The sequence below is a fragment of the Abramis brama genome (assembly GCF_963993115.1).
Source record: "Abramis brama genome assembly, chromosome: 2".
NCBI classification, from domain to species: Eukaryota; Metazoa; Chordata; class Actinopteri; order Cypriniformes; family Leuciscidae; genus Abramis; species Abramis brama.
Genome location: NC_139964.1, coordinates 39,318,253 through 39,332,656, shown reverse-complemented (window position 1 = coordinate 39,332,656; position 14,404 = coordinate 39,318,253). Strand labels below are relative to the sequence as shown.

The 14,404-nt window shown below is 37.4% G+C and overlaps 1 protein-coding gene across 1 annotated transcript in view; it reads left to right on the top strand.

Moving 5' to 3' along the window:
* Positions 1 to 14,193, top strand: part of hhip (hedgehog interacting protein) — a 38,468-nt gene extending 24,275 nt beyond the window's left edge. Inside the window, exons 10-13 of the mRNA XM_084092288.1 lie at positions 454 to 584; positions 3,053 to 3,137; positions 11,378 to 11,526; positions 11,640 to 14,193. Of these exons, the coding sequence (XP_083948414.1) occupies positions 454 to 584; positions 3,053 to 3,137; positions 11,378 to 11,526; positions 11,640 to 11,836 (562 nt within the window). The 3' untranslated portion in view covers positions 11,837 to 14,193. The remainder of the gene's footprint in view (positions 1 to 453; positions 585 to 3,052; positions 3,138 to 11,377; positions 11,527 to 11,639) is intronic.
* Positions 14,194 to 14,404: the final 211 nt, after the last annotated feature.

Below are 14,404 nucleotides of genomic sequence, written 5' to 3'. Positions count from 1 at the left end.
TTTAAAAAAAAAAGGAAATAAAACATATTGAGCTCATTGATAGGGTTTTGTGGTAATCATTCAACTGCAAAAGGAAACTGCCATCTTTCCTGTGTTTTTGACTGTGCCAACACACACACTGACTTGCCACATACCCCAATGAGGAAAAAGAGTTTTTTCAGGGTAAATTGAGAGTAGGTTTCCTGCCAGGTCAATTGGCCACCGGTATATGTTTTTCACACTTTGCACTGATTTGTAATTCATCCTCCTTCACTATCAGCCTTCCGTTTTTGTCAACAGTGAGAGATAAACTGTAGAAAAGAAATTGTTCCTTGAAAATCCAAAGCAGTAAATAATCCCTAATGTTTTGTAACAACCAAGATGTTCACTCAAGTCTGGGGCATCATAAATGATAGACAGCAAAGAGTATTGGAGTATTTATGATTTAAACCCCTGACTGTATGATTGTTTCAGGAACTTCAGAATTCTCCAGAGGCCTTCAGAAGACAGATCGTGGCAAGAGAAGCCTCTTTGTCTTGGTACTAGCAGTTCCTGTGGTTCCTCGCTGGTAGGCCACATCCTGGGGTTTGGCGAAGATGAATTAGGTCAGTGAGCTCTCAATAAGCTTTATGTGTGTTCATTTCACCGCAAATTTTGTGTGCTTCTGTCGTAACCCTTTTTCATGGTTCTGTCAAGGTTTCTTTAAAAACTATTTTATGCAAAGTATTAGGGCTGGGCGATATGGCCAAAGATACCATATCATACGTTATCGATCATTAAAGGGGGAAGGAAATACTTTCCACATATTTGTTAGACCTTGAGAATGAATGTAAACATGTAAACTTGTTTGTTCACAATTAAACTCCACATAATACAGTAGTCAACATTTGAAGTGGATCAAAAAAGTTCATCAAAGTTGTCCTAAGACAAGAACGGGTATTGTTCAAAATTCATGTATAACTTTGATGAAAGGTTTTGATCCACTTCAAATGTTTACTTCTGTATTTAACTTTTAATTGAGGGCCCCATGAAATCCATTTGAATTTTCCCAAAATTCTGTGTTTTCCATTTTATTTTTATGGAATCTGTGCTTTATGATTTAATACAAATTTATATAAACTTAAACAATTTAATCAAGCTTTTAAAATGTAATCAAACGAAAATATAACATTTTTTATTTTTTGTCAAATAAGATGCAACGCAACAGAACAGAAATTTAAAACATGGATGAAAAAATATCCTGGTTGTATGATATTCCTTAGAAATAATATTATTAGTATTACTTTGAGAAGTACATTTTAGTATAGAGTAGTGATATATTTCAGGCATAATTTCAAACCTTTATTTTGGGTTTATTTTCGGTTTGTCATGAAGATATTTTAGTTGTAGTGCATTTGAAGGTAGTTTTTGAACGGTGGAAAGCTTGTGAAGTGACTCTCAAAGCAGCTCATGTGTTCATGTCCTCATATATTGAGACGGCAGACGCTGAAAACACTGTGAGCGTCACGTGTGTGAGATTGTGTATCAGACGAAACCACACCTTTTATTCACACAGAGACACGAAGAAATCCCTTATAAACAACATGCACTGACTGGTTGTTTTCAAATTTATTTATGTTGTGTGATTGGCTGTTAGATTAATCCATATAGAGTAAAAATGTCCAGAGCTTATTATTATTATCGACATAAATTTGTAACGATATATCATGTATCACCCAGCCCTACAAAGCATCTATGTTACTGTTCAAAAGTTTGGGGACTTCAAAAGTTATTAAGATTTTTGTTTTCCTTATTCAACAAGGATACATAAATTTTTTTACAACAGTAAAGTATTTTACATAGTTACAAAAAAATATATATTTCAAATAAGTGCTCTTCTTTTAAACGTTCTATTCTTCAAAGAATTCATCCAAAAAAAAAAAAAAAATGGTTTCCACAAAAATATTAAATATTAACTGTTTTTTTACTATGATAATAAGACAAAAGGAGTAATGACTGCTAACAATGATGCTTTGCCACGACAGGAATACATTACATTTTAAAACATTAAAATAGACACCAGTTATATTAAATTCTACAATATCAGTTTTTACTGTATTTTTAAAAAATCTTAATGACCCCAAACTTTTGAACAGTAGTGTAAATACAGACATTTTTCAAAAGAACTAATGCACAAAAAAAAAAAAAAAAAGCTAACAAAGGATTTGTTTAGTTTAGACAAGGTCAAATGAAGCGATCGTTTTATATTAAAATGTGTATACCGTAGTCACAGGAAGGAGAAAAAAAAATGCTGCTGGAATCCAAGAATCATCTGAATGATACAGAACAGAAAGAAAACCAATCCCTTGTCCTACCTCCCACTTTCAAATATCTTTCCTCCAAGGAACATTCTGGTATGACACAGTACTCCTTTAGTTTCCTGACAGATTACTTCCTCTTTTTTTGCTGCTGACAGACGGTATGATTGGAAATCAAAGGGCAGCGTAATCTGTCAGCATATAGGGTTTATATGCACAATCTGCTGCCTTTCCTTACGTGCACATTTAACATTGGTAACAACTGATTTTTGGCACTAGAATGGTAAAGGGGTTCATTTATGTAAACTTGATGCCAGCCCCTCTGACAGTGCATTGCGAAAGCAAAGTTATGCCCACTCGCTGCTGCTGCTAGGCTGTACTCTCTGCCACCATGTAATATCCCCACAGCTCAGTGCATCACAGGGAACATAAACTCTCGAATCCAAACACCAGGTCAAGTGTGACAGAGAATAAATCTCATGCTTTGCCAAGACTGGGCCTCTGTGAGGGAGAGATAGCATTTGTTGCTGATTTGTAAGAGGGATTCAGTGGAAGGCTGTACTGGAGACCCACATGGCAGTCTCCTGACACATGTTTACAATCTGTGCACAGTGCTGCAAGCTTGCTCCTCATTAAATTACTTGCATGAGGATTTAATGAGCCCCTCTCGAAACCCTCTCATACACCAGTGTCAAGTGCACCGAGTAGGAAGGAAGGAAGGTGAGAGAAGACAAATGCGATCCCTCAAAGACCTAAATGTTTTCTTTCCTCTGTAGGTGAGGTCTACATCCTTGCCTCCAGCAAAAGCACGGTGATACAGTCGCACAGTGGAAAACTCTACAAGTTGGTGGACCCCAAAAGGTGCGTTGAGCTTTGAATACACAGAGCAACATATTGTATACAATAGAGTTTATGCATCAGCCTCTCTGTTTTTCCGTTTTCATTGCTCGCGTGTAAAAAATATGTGATGTTACTGCTAAGCAATGCTAATATTGAAACTCGCATAATTAATTCCATTTTTATTCCGCTTTACAAAACATCCCCTGGCATTCTTCTTACATGCTATTCTTTGCACATCTGCGTAGTTAGTTCATACCAAGAGAATGAAGGTCATTTTAAAGAATGTTAAAACTGGTTTTGTTCATGCAATGAAAGTCAGTGGGGTCCGAAACAACATTGAACTGCATTTCCTTTCATTGTGTGGAAAAAGACATTTTACAAAATAGCTTTCTTTTGACTTCCACAGAAGAAAGAAATACAGGTTTGAAACGAAATAAGGGTGAGTTAATAATGACAGAATGTTCATTTTTGGGTGAACTATCCCATTAAAGCATTACTAGTTTTCGCTCACACACACGCACAAGGAGTCTAGCTTCATCACACAACTGCCAGTCTTGGCCAACACAAACCTCAGCCATAATTGGAGAGTAAGCATACCATTTCCAAATGTTAGTGTAACGTGTTTCTAACACCAACACAGTCAAGTTGGCTCGGACAGCGCTGGTTAACTAGCGAGCCTGTGTGGTCGGTTGGGTGTTTTCCTTGCTTTGACAGGACTTACACACCTGTCTTCAACAGAGGGAATGTTTTCCTTGAGAACACAAGTATGTCCATATTTTGGCGAATCTGCAGACGAGCAAAATGTACCCAATTTACGTACATGTGCAGGGGTTCACGGCAAGAGATTCAACGCATGTGAATGGAGTCAGTTAAAGGATTTAATCATTTCTGTATGCTCATGGGCTTTTTTTAATATGCCGTAATTTACCCCGTGTGTTATACACTACTAAAAGCCACTTTTATGATAGATCTTGAAAATATGTTCTCACCACGCCAAGTACATATGAAAGGCATATCATCTATTAGAAATGAGCATATGAATTCCCACATAACAACTGCCAAAAGTGTTTGCATGTTTAATAGATCCGATATATCATTTCCAGAAAAAAGGGACATTACAATAGGCACAGGCAGATCTGTTGAGTCTCTAATTCAAACCAATCGCTCATGAAACGTGTTTTTGTGCTTTCTACGCCATTCAAAATCCTTTTGCTGGACATTTTTACACCATTAGAACTATATAAATTGCTCACAATTATCAGGTGAAATAATTTAAAACTTGAACAGAATCTCTTTTTTGAATTCTTGAATTGTTTTCTGTTGTTGTGGAAAATTAGCTTATTTAGTCTGTCATATGTCAAAGCATTGGAATTCACAACTGAAAAATCTCAAATTTTAATAATTTGCAGATCCACCTTGCAATAATATCTTCTGTTAATTTACACAGTTGTATGGTTCTAATGAAGCCACAGTTCTATCACAGTTGGTCTTATGTAAACCCTAAAAGAAAACGTAATCGGAATAAAAACTTGTTTATAATAGACATCCTTATTTAAGTGAGGACTGAAGGCTGTGGAAAAGAAAACTAACTTCCAGAGAAAAGTACAAAATAATTTCCAAATGAATATCTAAGAGGTGGATTGTCAGTTCAATAATCTGGAAGTGGAAGCAACCCAGACACTGACTAGGTTGTTCCTCTAAACTCTAAACCGCAAAACCATACAAACAAGAAGCAGAAAGGCTAATGATCACTTTGGAAAAAGCTACAAAGTTCAGTTTTTTAAGAACCAGGCAGAGGTGCACTAGTCAATTATATGATAAGAGTTCTTTGTAACACTGACAGGTATAGGGGACCATGAGACTGCACATCTGAAGTTTTGCTTAGTAGTGGCCATGTTGCAGTTTTGGTCCAGATAAGACCTAAATTCAAAGCAATGTGTGTGGCATAAATCTTACACTGGCCACATCTTGGTGTACACTATACCTGCAATGAAGTATGCTGGCGAACGCATCATGGGTGGCTATGTTTCATCAGCAGGAAGTGGTTATCTTGTTAAAAATAAAGAGAAATATGTATCAGTCTGCAAAAACGCTACAAATTACAGTAACAAAAATGTCAGTGTCCTACCCTCTCAAAGTCCATTCTCAATCCAAATATTTTTACAGTCCCAACTGAAACCTGGAGCAAATCTGCCTGGAAGAACGAGGCAGTATCACATTTAAATAAATAGAAATGGCCATTCCTGCAAAAAGTGAAAATATTATAAATAAAATAAAATAAATAAAATGATATAAAGTATAAAGTAAATAAAAGATTTTGTGTATTGAATCATTATGCAAACTATGAAATGCAAATATTGTAGAGAACATTTACTTGTAGGAATTCAGCAAGGATTGAGAGAAAATTGCTTGAAGGTCTGAATATTTTTGCAAGGCACTGTATACCCAGGTGACGACAGTGCCACCCAAGTCTAATGCTATTAATTACCACAGATGTTTCCATGAGTCTCCTAAACAAGGCCCCTCAAACTTACTTTATTTATGTTTTCTGGCATTGCTGCATTTTTCCAAAGAACAATTCTTTCCACCATTGATTGGAGTTGTTTAGTCTGTCAGACCTGTGGTGTTGGGTTCACTGTTTTATACATCTTGTCACTTTTTGTGATCTAATTACCAAATAAAAGAGGTGATACAACAATTCTGAGGGACTAGCACTGTCAAGTGGGGTGGTCCAGCATTTACATTTCATGTATCTACATTTACATCTTTTCTGTACCCTTTAACCTTTGCGTTCTGGCTAGGGTTGAGAGCTTCAAAATAGCCACGTTGTTTTGATTTTGATCTGCTACATTGCATTTTTGGGTTGTACAACTGTGTGGTAGAAGAGAGAGTGTTAAATATCATATCATGTGAAAGTCTAGTGTTTGAGATGACTGCACGCATCCGAGTTTGTTTAGCAGTCCTTTAATGTAGAATAATAGGCCTAATATTATGGTGGCCTAATAATAGGCCACCATAATAGAATAATAATGTAGAATAATAGGCCACCGCACATTGAAATGTATGCATGTCGCTGTCAAATGTGGACAAGAGAGAGACTGTAAGATTGTTTATTGGCTGGCGGCAATAACTGAGAAGATGCCAGTAACTGAACTATGTATGAATTGGTTTTGGTAATATTAAACATAAACTGACGCACATCCTCAGTCTTATTCCATTTTTTTAGTCTTTTACTTATTGAAATCAGTAGCGGCTCCTACTATATATATATATATATATATCGTATTGTATCGATATCGAGATATCTGGCATGAAAATCGAGATATGAAATTTTGTCCATATCGTTCAGCCCTAATAAGATCATCCACAAGAAATGTTTGAGGAACGCATCTCAGGAACACATTTCTCATTGCTTCTTCACTAGAATAGTTGTGAGCATTGCAGGGATTTGGTTGAGTGTTTACTTGAGTGACTTCTGAAGTGACTTTTATTCATTCAGCATCAGAATGGAAGTTATGTCAAAAAGCAAATATAACAATGTATCTTCCATGACTTTTTTTTTGGCAATGACAATCCATGACAATCCTTAGTTTTGGATTTTGTTGGCTAAATGTATTGAATAGGTTCCGTAGAAGTGCTTTTCTGTAGCGATATGGAGGTAAAACATTTATTTAGGCCTAAGTGTGTGTCAAGATATACAAACACTTTAAATAGTGCTCTCATTCTCCTGGTCCCCATCTCTGACAAGTCTCCTTTATTTCATGGTCCGTCCTAAATCTCTCCCGCTCACAACCGTGTTCCTCCCCTTAACAAAGACCCTTAGGGGTGGTACTGAATGGCCTACAGCTACAATACACAGTAAATTTTTTGATACAATGTATCCACAAAGAGGTGCTAACAAAAGAGAGAGATGACAAAAAGGACAGAGGAGTCACACAGAGTGCCTTGATGAAGCCTTTTTTTTTCATGCTCGAACACTCCTGAGCTCTTCACCCCTCTACCCCGTGCACTTGCTTTCATCAAATAACTCAACTGTTTCTTACTATCACAGCCAACAAGTTAAGCCAAGAGATATTAAACTGTCTTCTCAGAGAAAAGCTCAAGAGATACCGGACTCATTACCCATGAGTGGTCGCACACAGAATTCAAATTCCTCAGAAAGCTCTGCAGATGTCCACAGAATTGTATTCATTCACCAAGTTCTACATGTCTCTCATCCCTTGCGTTTTCAGTTATGAAATATTGTGGCTTAATACTTATGCTTTTAGTTACCAATAAGTGTCTAGTATTCTTAAGTTCAACACATCTAAATCGATTCCACATAATTCAACAATACTACTTCTAAAATCAGCATAAGAGGAACCAAAAAATCCACAACTTTCACGACTTTGACTTCCTCAGCTTCGGTGTTGATTTCTGCCTAGGTGGAAAATGCAGAACAGGGAGGAAAACTGGTATTATGAATAGCATATTGTGCCAGACAATCCTTGGATTCACAAAAAGAGTGGTTGGCCAGCTGATGTGTTCAACCTCCCATTCAAGTTACAGGACAGTCTTAAACTAATAAGCTGGGGCGTTCTTTTAATTTATCAGTCTGTGTTTTATGCAAGTGGCCTCACAGAGTTGATACATTCCCACAGTGCCTGTTGACCCAGCTGTCTTTGTCAAGTGCCACGGCAGCAGGTGTTGTTTTCATGGCCACCCTGCCAGTAATACAAACTGTTTAGTAGTGCCGCTGACCCCAACGTCATTAACAGTGTTAGCCCAATCCTCTAGGGAGCGCCTCTTTCTCTCCTTTCCCTCCCTCTCTTTCTTTTTCACTATCCATTTCTATTTCTTTCTTCCTCATCTTTTCTGTCTCCCTGTTTTTTTAACAACGTAACAGCCTGTCACAACAACACACACAAAAAACAACAACAACAAAGTGTTGATGAGAGACAAGGGAGACCTGATTTGGTTGCGGAAAGCGTTAGAGGGGAGCATGGGAACTGCTCCCCCACTAGACCCCCCAGTGTATCCTGCCAGAATTCCCTTGTTACCACCCAATTCCTGCCATCAGTCACTAAAGCTGTCAGGGAAACTCAGAGATCCAACATCCCATTATCTCATAGACACTCATAAGGCTGTTTCGCACTGTCCTGACGAGCACCAACATCCAACGGTTGTTGGGTTTGGTTAAACCTGTTTCAGTTTGTTAAACCTGTTGGCGTTTGTTGTTAATGAATTAACATGTTCAGTCAATGTTTGGAATATCACACTTCATTGCGAACTGTTGTCATGACAAGGTAAGCATCCCTGCCAGCTTCATAGAAACAAATGTGCACAGGAGCGGCAACTGCCTTGGTGGAGCAGAAGAAATAGGACTGTCAATCACAATTTATCAAAATGGTTTAGGTCAATGTGTTAAAACAATGGAAACAAAACAATTTGTGTCATTGCTGGACTATGGAACTGTGTTAAAATAGGCATCAAATACAAAAAGACACCGTAAAAGTAATCCATGTGACTTGACCAGTTTATTCCAAGCCTTCTGAATAGATACAATCACTTTACATGATGACAGATATGATTTTGGCCTTCAATCATACATAAAAATTGACCAACGCACATACATAGAGCTCATCAAATACAGTAAACATGGAACCATACTTGCTTAATGTATAAGAACCAATGAGGTTTGTTGGTACTTTCATTGGTACTGTAGCTTGGTATGAGATGTGTATCAAACTGGAGTGAAGTACTTTTAATCCTGGGCTCTCAGTCCAAACCATTAAAGGTACCTTCTGAGAAGGTACCACTAGTGGCATAAAAAACATAAAATGTAAAAACAATACACTGACCGTGAATAACCACCTCCATTACATAAATTTAGAAGAGAAATGGCTGTGGGAATAAATGAGTATCTATATCTCTTAGTCTTACTGTTAACTAAAGGAAATCTAAACCGCGAGCCGGAGGGTATGGTCTAAAACTCAAAGTAAAAGGGGTGGGCTCTAACTGATAAAATAGATTTTGAGTCTCTTGCACATTAAACTGCGTTTGGTATTTTTACATTGATAAAATGACACACTTCACCTTTAAATACTGTGATTCTACTTTCATTTTTTCCACATCCCTCAGTGTTAAGCACAGAATCTTTGGCCACCTAACTTTCCAATACACCACCTCACCAAGAGCTCTCCAGCCTGTTTCCCATAGAGTTACTGCTTCACTGGAGTCCAATTACAGTGTGTTTGTGTGTGTGCTGGCCTGTTGGGTATGTCAACAGCCCTGCTGCTCACTAATAGACAGCCTTCAAGAGATTTGCCTGGCTCATTAAGCAGTGTTTTTAGCTGAGTGATGCATTAGAATGTCTGGAGAGCCGAACTTCGGACAGGTTCATCACAAGCCACTTACTTTGACACTGAGGTTTTACATTTGAAATTCATTACACACAAAAGCATTATTGTTTCCAGACATTGCCATGCAGAGCCTTAATTTTGTTGTGGGATTGTTGGTATTGTTCAAAGTGCATTAAATTTCCACACACATTCATTTCATTTTCGAGAATAATGAATCCGCAAAGATCAAACTAATCAAATCAATAATTATGTCTTTCTGTCTGACTGTTCATCCGAAGTAGCATATTTTCTCACAGTTACTGTACAGATTTTCTGTTATAAACAGACAGCAAGATGAAACCTAAATGAACATTTTGTGAACATTAAATTAACTTTCTCAATTACTCGTTTTTAAATACCTATGGTGAATATTTACTTGTATTCTAGTAATTGTCAATGGTTTATTTTGTAGAACGTTTCTGTGAAACAACAGCATATAAAAAGATCAGCATACAACTGCATCCCACAAGTGACAGTAAATAAATTTTATTTATTTTTCACAGCGATAAAAATCAGAGGCAACAATTGAGAGATAGACAAACATTCAAGTGAATGGATGTCTTTGTATATGGATGCACCAATAATAAAATTATGGACAATACCAATAAGCCAATAATAATTTTTATTTTATAGCCAATATTGGATAAATAGCTGATATTAACATTCTGTACTGTTTGTCAAAAAATTTAAATAATACAATAAAAATTTAAAATCAGTCATCACATATTATGTAAATGCCAAAATGGGGGCTGTCTGGTAAGGGGTTAATGTACTTGCAGCATTTTTACTTTTGATAAAGAAAAAAAATCACTCCATATATCAAAAGTTGGCATGATGCCCCACCATCATAGGATGGCTCATTTGTCTTTAAACAAGTTTTCCACATGTTTGCTTATTTACGGAATACTCTGCTTTATGAAGGCATTATGAAATACTATGTGTTTGCATGTTTGGCAAGTGTTTAAAGGTCCCGTATTATGCCCCTTTTCACAAGATGTAAAATAAGTCTCTGATGTCCCCAGAGTGTGTATGTGAAGTTTCAGCTCAAAATACCCAACAGATCATTTTTTACAGCATGTTTAAATTGTCATTTTTTGGGGCTCAGAAAAACGCGCTGTTTTAGTGTGTGCCCTTTAAATGCAAATAAGCTGCTGCTGGACGACCCAGGGGGCGGAGCCTCACGAGCTCGCGCTCAGTCTCTCAGGACAATTTCATCTCACGGAATGATGATAATATCAGAAACTCTCAGTAACGGTGTTCATTTCGAGTCGGACAATAACGCCTACAGAGTCAGAGTGCTGTATAGAGATGGAACAGGTATAGTTTAGTAGTTTAATTACGGTTATTATAACGTATTTGTCATCTGCTTGTATGTATTTATTAATAGCCTACAAGTCTGCTGTTTCGGACCAGGTCCGAATGATGATCAAACATATACTGATGAGTTTAATAAAGTTTATTGTACATCACACAAAAGATGAAGCGTCAGTTTTACTTCAGAAAATCACCGTAAGAGCTGAGTAAACACAGTAAGTTATAAGAAGTGGGCAAGTACATAAACGAATTTCGGTAGAGTTGAGGGAGCATTCCTGTAGGCGGAGGTTAGTCAAAAAACTGTTTTACTGACGTCATTAAAGAAGGAAGTAGAGGGATGTAGTCCAAACGGGCCGTTCGATGTAGGCGACTTCTGTTAAATAAAATATCTCGCTTGGCATTGAACTTTGAGCTTTATAATTGTACAGATATTATTTATAATCTAACAACAACATTACACACTAACTAAAGTTTGAAACATGGGATCACGAAGAACGGGACCTTTAATTTGTGAGCTGGACTTTGTGAGACCCCTAGTTGACCATCAATGCTCTGTGACTCCTGCAGGCCACAGGTCCCTAAGGAGTGCAGACGGCCAGTGGAGGATCCAGAGATGCTAAGCACCGCTTGCTCCCGCGAATGCAAGAACGGCCACTGTACACCCACTGGCAAATGCTGCTGCAGTGCTGGCTGGGAGGGCCCCTTCTGCTTACGAGGTACAGAGCCAATCAGAGTACTTTCCCTCTGTCTTTGATTTCAAAGTTGCATAAACCTCCAACCTCTTTCAACATTTTTTCAACTTATTTCTGCTTTTGCTTGTCATTTGCAGCCAAATGCGAACCCACCTGTCGTAACGGTGGGGTCTGCGTGGAGCCCAACAAGTGTCTCTGCAAGGAAGGATTCTCCGGCGGTCAGTGCGAGAAAGGAGAGCGAGGAACACGAGGGGACGGTGAGAAAGACAGCATCCTGGAGCACATCATTGACATGACGTCTTACCTGCTGGACCTCACCAGTTATATTGTATAAAAAGCAGGGCAGGATAATAATGCGCTCTTCACCAGTTGGCAGACTGAACGTTACGGAGGCCTTTCAGAGTTTGCCTTCAGGACACCATCCCCAATCTCCAACTGCCCCTCACCTGATCCTCCTCTCCCACCACTGTTCGTTTTCATGAGCCACAGCCTTTGATCTTCATGCTCCCCTACACCATCTGCACTCTCACCCATATGCACAAATACACAGGTAAAACAATAACAGGGTGGCCAATGGAACCTCAATGCGCATAGCTGAAGGGGTCGCATGTTGGAGGTACCACGCAGGGTTCTCCGGTTTTTACTGCTGGTATGGTGTGTAAAGTCTGGTCCACTTTAAAGTCAAGTGTCCCTGCAAGAGGACTCACAAAGCACTGGAAGCCCCGCATGAGACCGACTCGGATGTTCGGTCCAACCCCAACATGGGCACCAATAAGTCTGTGTACTACAGGACAAATTGGGATTTTAGGGAGTCAAAAACGCTCATTTAGGAAAGTCAAATGGACAGTCTAGCAAACTGAACTGTACCATAAAGAAAATCACTGCCATGGATTCACAGGTTGTTTAAAGAAGGGAGGGGAAGTAGCTGTCAGTACAGCCACAAAACCATACAACAGACTTAGTCTTATCCAGCAGGTCTGTGTATAACTGGAGAATCATTTTTATGGGACTTGATGCCAGTTTACATGCAGTTTAGAAAACGGATCTGCTAAAATGTCATCCATCTTCTTGATATAATTGCTGAAATGATCAATGAAGATCCTGCAAAGTCAAAACTGAATATTGGTTGTATCTCATTGATGTTTCATTTAGATGGAAACTAAAGTGAAATGTAAATCTTTAAGAATGTTCGGACAGTCACTTTTATTACATTAATTTAATAATTAAGATGACTGGTTTGCAGAGAAACTAACCTAAAGAGGTAACTGCTCTGGTTAAAGGTGCAGTATCAGCTATACTATTTTCCTATAGTTGTTCATGACCATGCACGCTGCTTTCATTGCAAATTGTATATCTTATCATATTTTAAAATGTTCATATATCTTGTTTCTGTGAGATATCAAGCACAGAATCTGTTTTTAGCAAATACTACAATTTTTGTATCACTTTAAAACACAAGTTATTTGACGGTCACAATAGGAATCTTCATTTATTGTTCTCCTTTTTTTTTCGAAACACCAAACCATATTCAGTTTTGTCATAAGGGGAACAAGAGTGGTGACTGGTGTACATTTCATATAGTACTGTACTGAGATAAGTACTTTTTAGATTTGCCATTGTTTTAATAAAGGAGGGTTTATTTTTTTAAGGAATAATATATGGGAGAGGAGCAGTTTTGCATTAAGCCTGTAAAATCATTTTACGTATTTTACTTACAAATACTTCCACAGTTCCGTTGAAGATACAACTTCCATAAAAATCTAATATAAATCTATAACATTGTTCTCTTGCTATCAAGAGTGCTTTGACAAAAAATAAAAAATAAAGATAGATCTTTCCTTCTGACTATGTGATGTTTCTCTAAAACGAGGCTCAAGCTATAATTTTAGAGCCAATTTTTTTAGTCAATCTGCTCATGACTGAATAGAAGAGAATGTTAAATATGCTATATGTCATCAAGACCCCATAGTATCTCTCTAAAACTGATTCTAATTTAGAAAGTAGTAGAAGTTGTTGGTTGAGCTCTATCCAGTAGATGAACTAGCAAATCCACTACAACTCAAGTAGAAATTGTCCTATACTTCATCATATTTCCTCATCAGATCAGCTGTTTTATTTACCGAAAAACTAATATGACTAAAACTTCTAGACTAATATGAGACCACTAGTACGTTCTGTTCAGTTTTATACTCATTTGTAACCAGTGAGGTCATGAATATTAACTATGTTTCATTGAGCCCTTTTTTGATGTGATTCTTCTCATTGAAGGTTTGCAGCCCCCTCTAAAATAGTCAGGTGTATTCAATGTTTATAGTATAATCACTTATTTCTCCCAAAGACAAGTATAATTAACAACAATCCCCGTCTGTTTATTACTTTCTATTCGGTGCATTTTAGCATTCTTTGTTGCAGTATCTGTAAGGAGTCCAAGCTGTAAATCTACTCTATAATTTTAGCACTTAATGTGAAACCTGCATTGGAGCTGCTGGGAAGGTGTCATGTGAATAGAGTAACCCTGTTTCTTTTATTATTTAAGTAGTTACACCTTAAAGTTATTTAAGTTGTCTACAATGTTTTTACTGTTGTATGTGAAGAAATATGGTCATTTATTGTAAATAACTAGGTTTATCTTGGGTTCTTCTCAGAAATATCAATATGTTTATTAAAATGTATAGCATGTTTGAGAACTTACTGAACGACTCCTTTACTTTTTGTCTCTCTAAAATTTGATCTGAATATCTGATATGGGTGGTTTATCATAAACATTTTACTACATGAATCTATATTATATCAGCTGATAGTATCTGTAGGGTGTCTGCAGTTTTACACACATGCATATTCTTTGTTTTCTCCTGCTAAACTAAATAAAAAAGACAATATTTCCCAGTTAAAGGAGAACTCC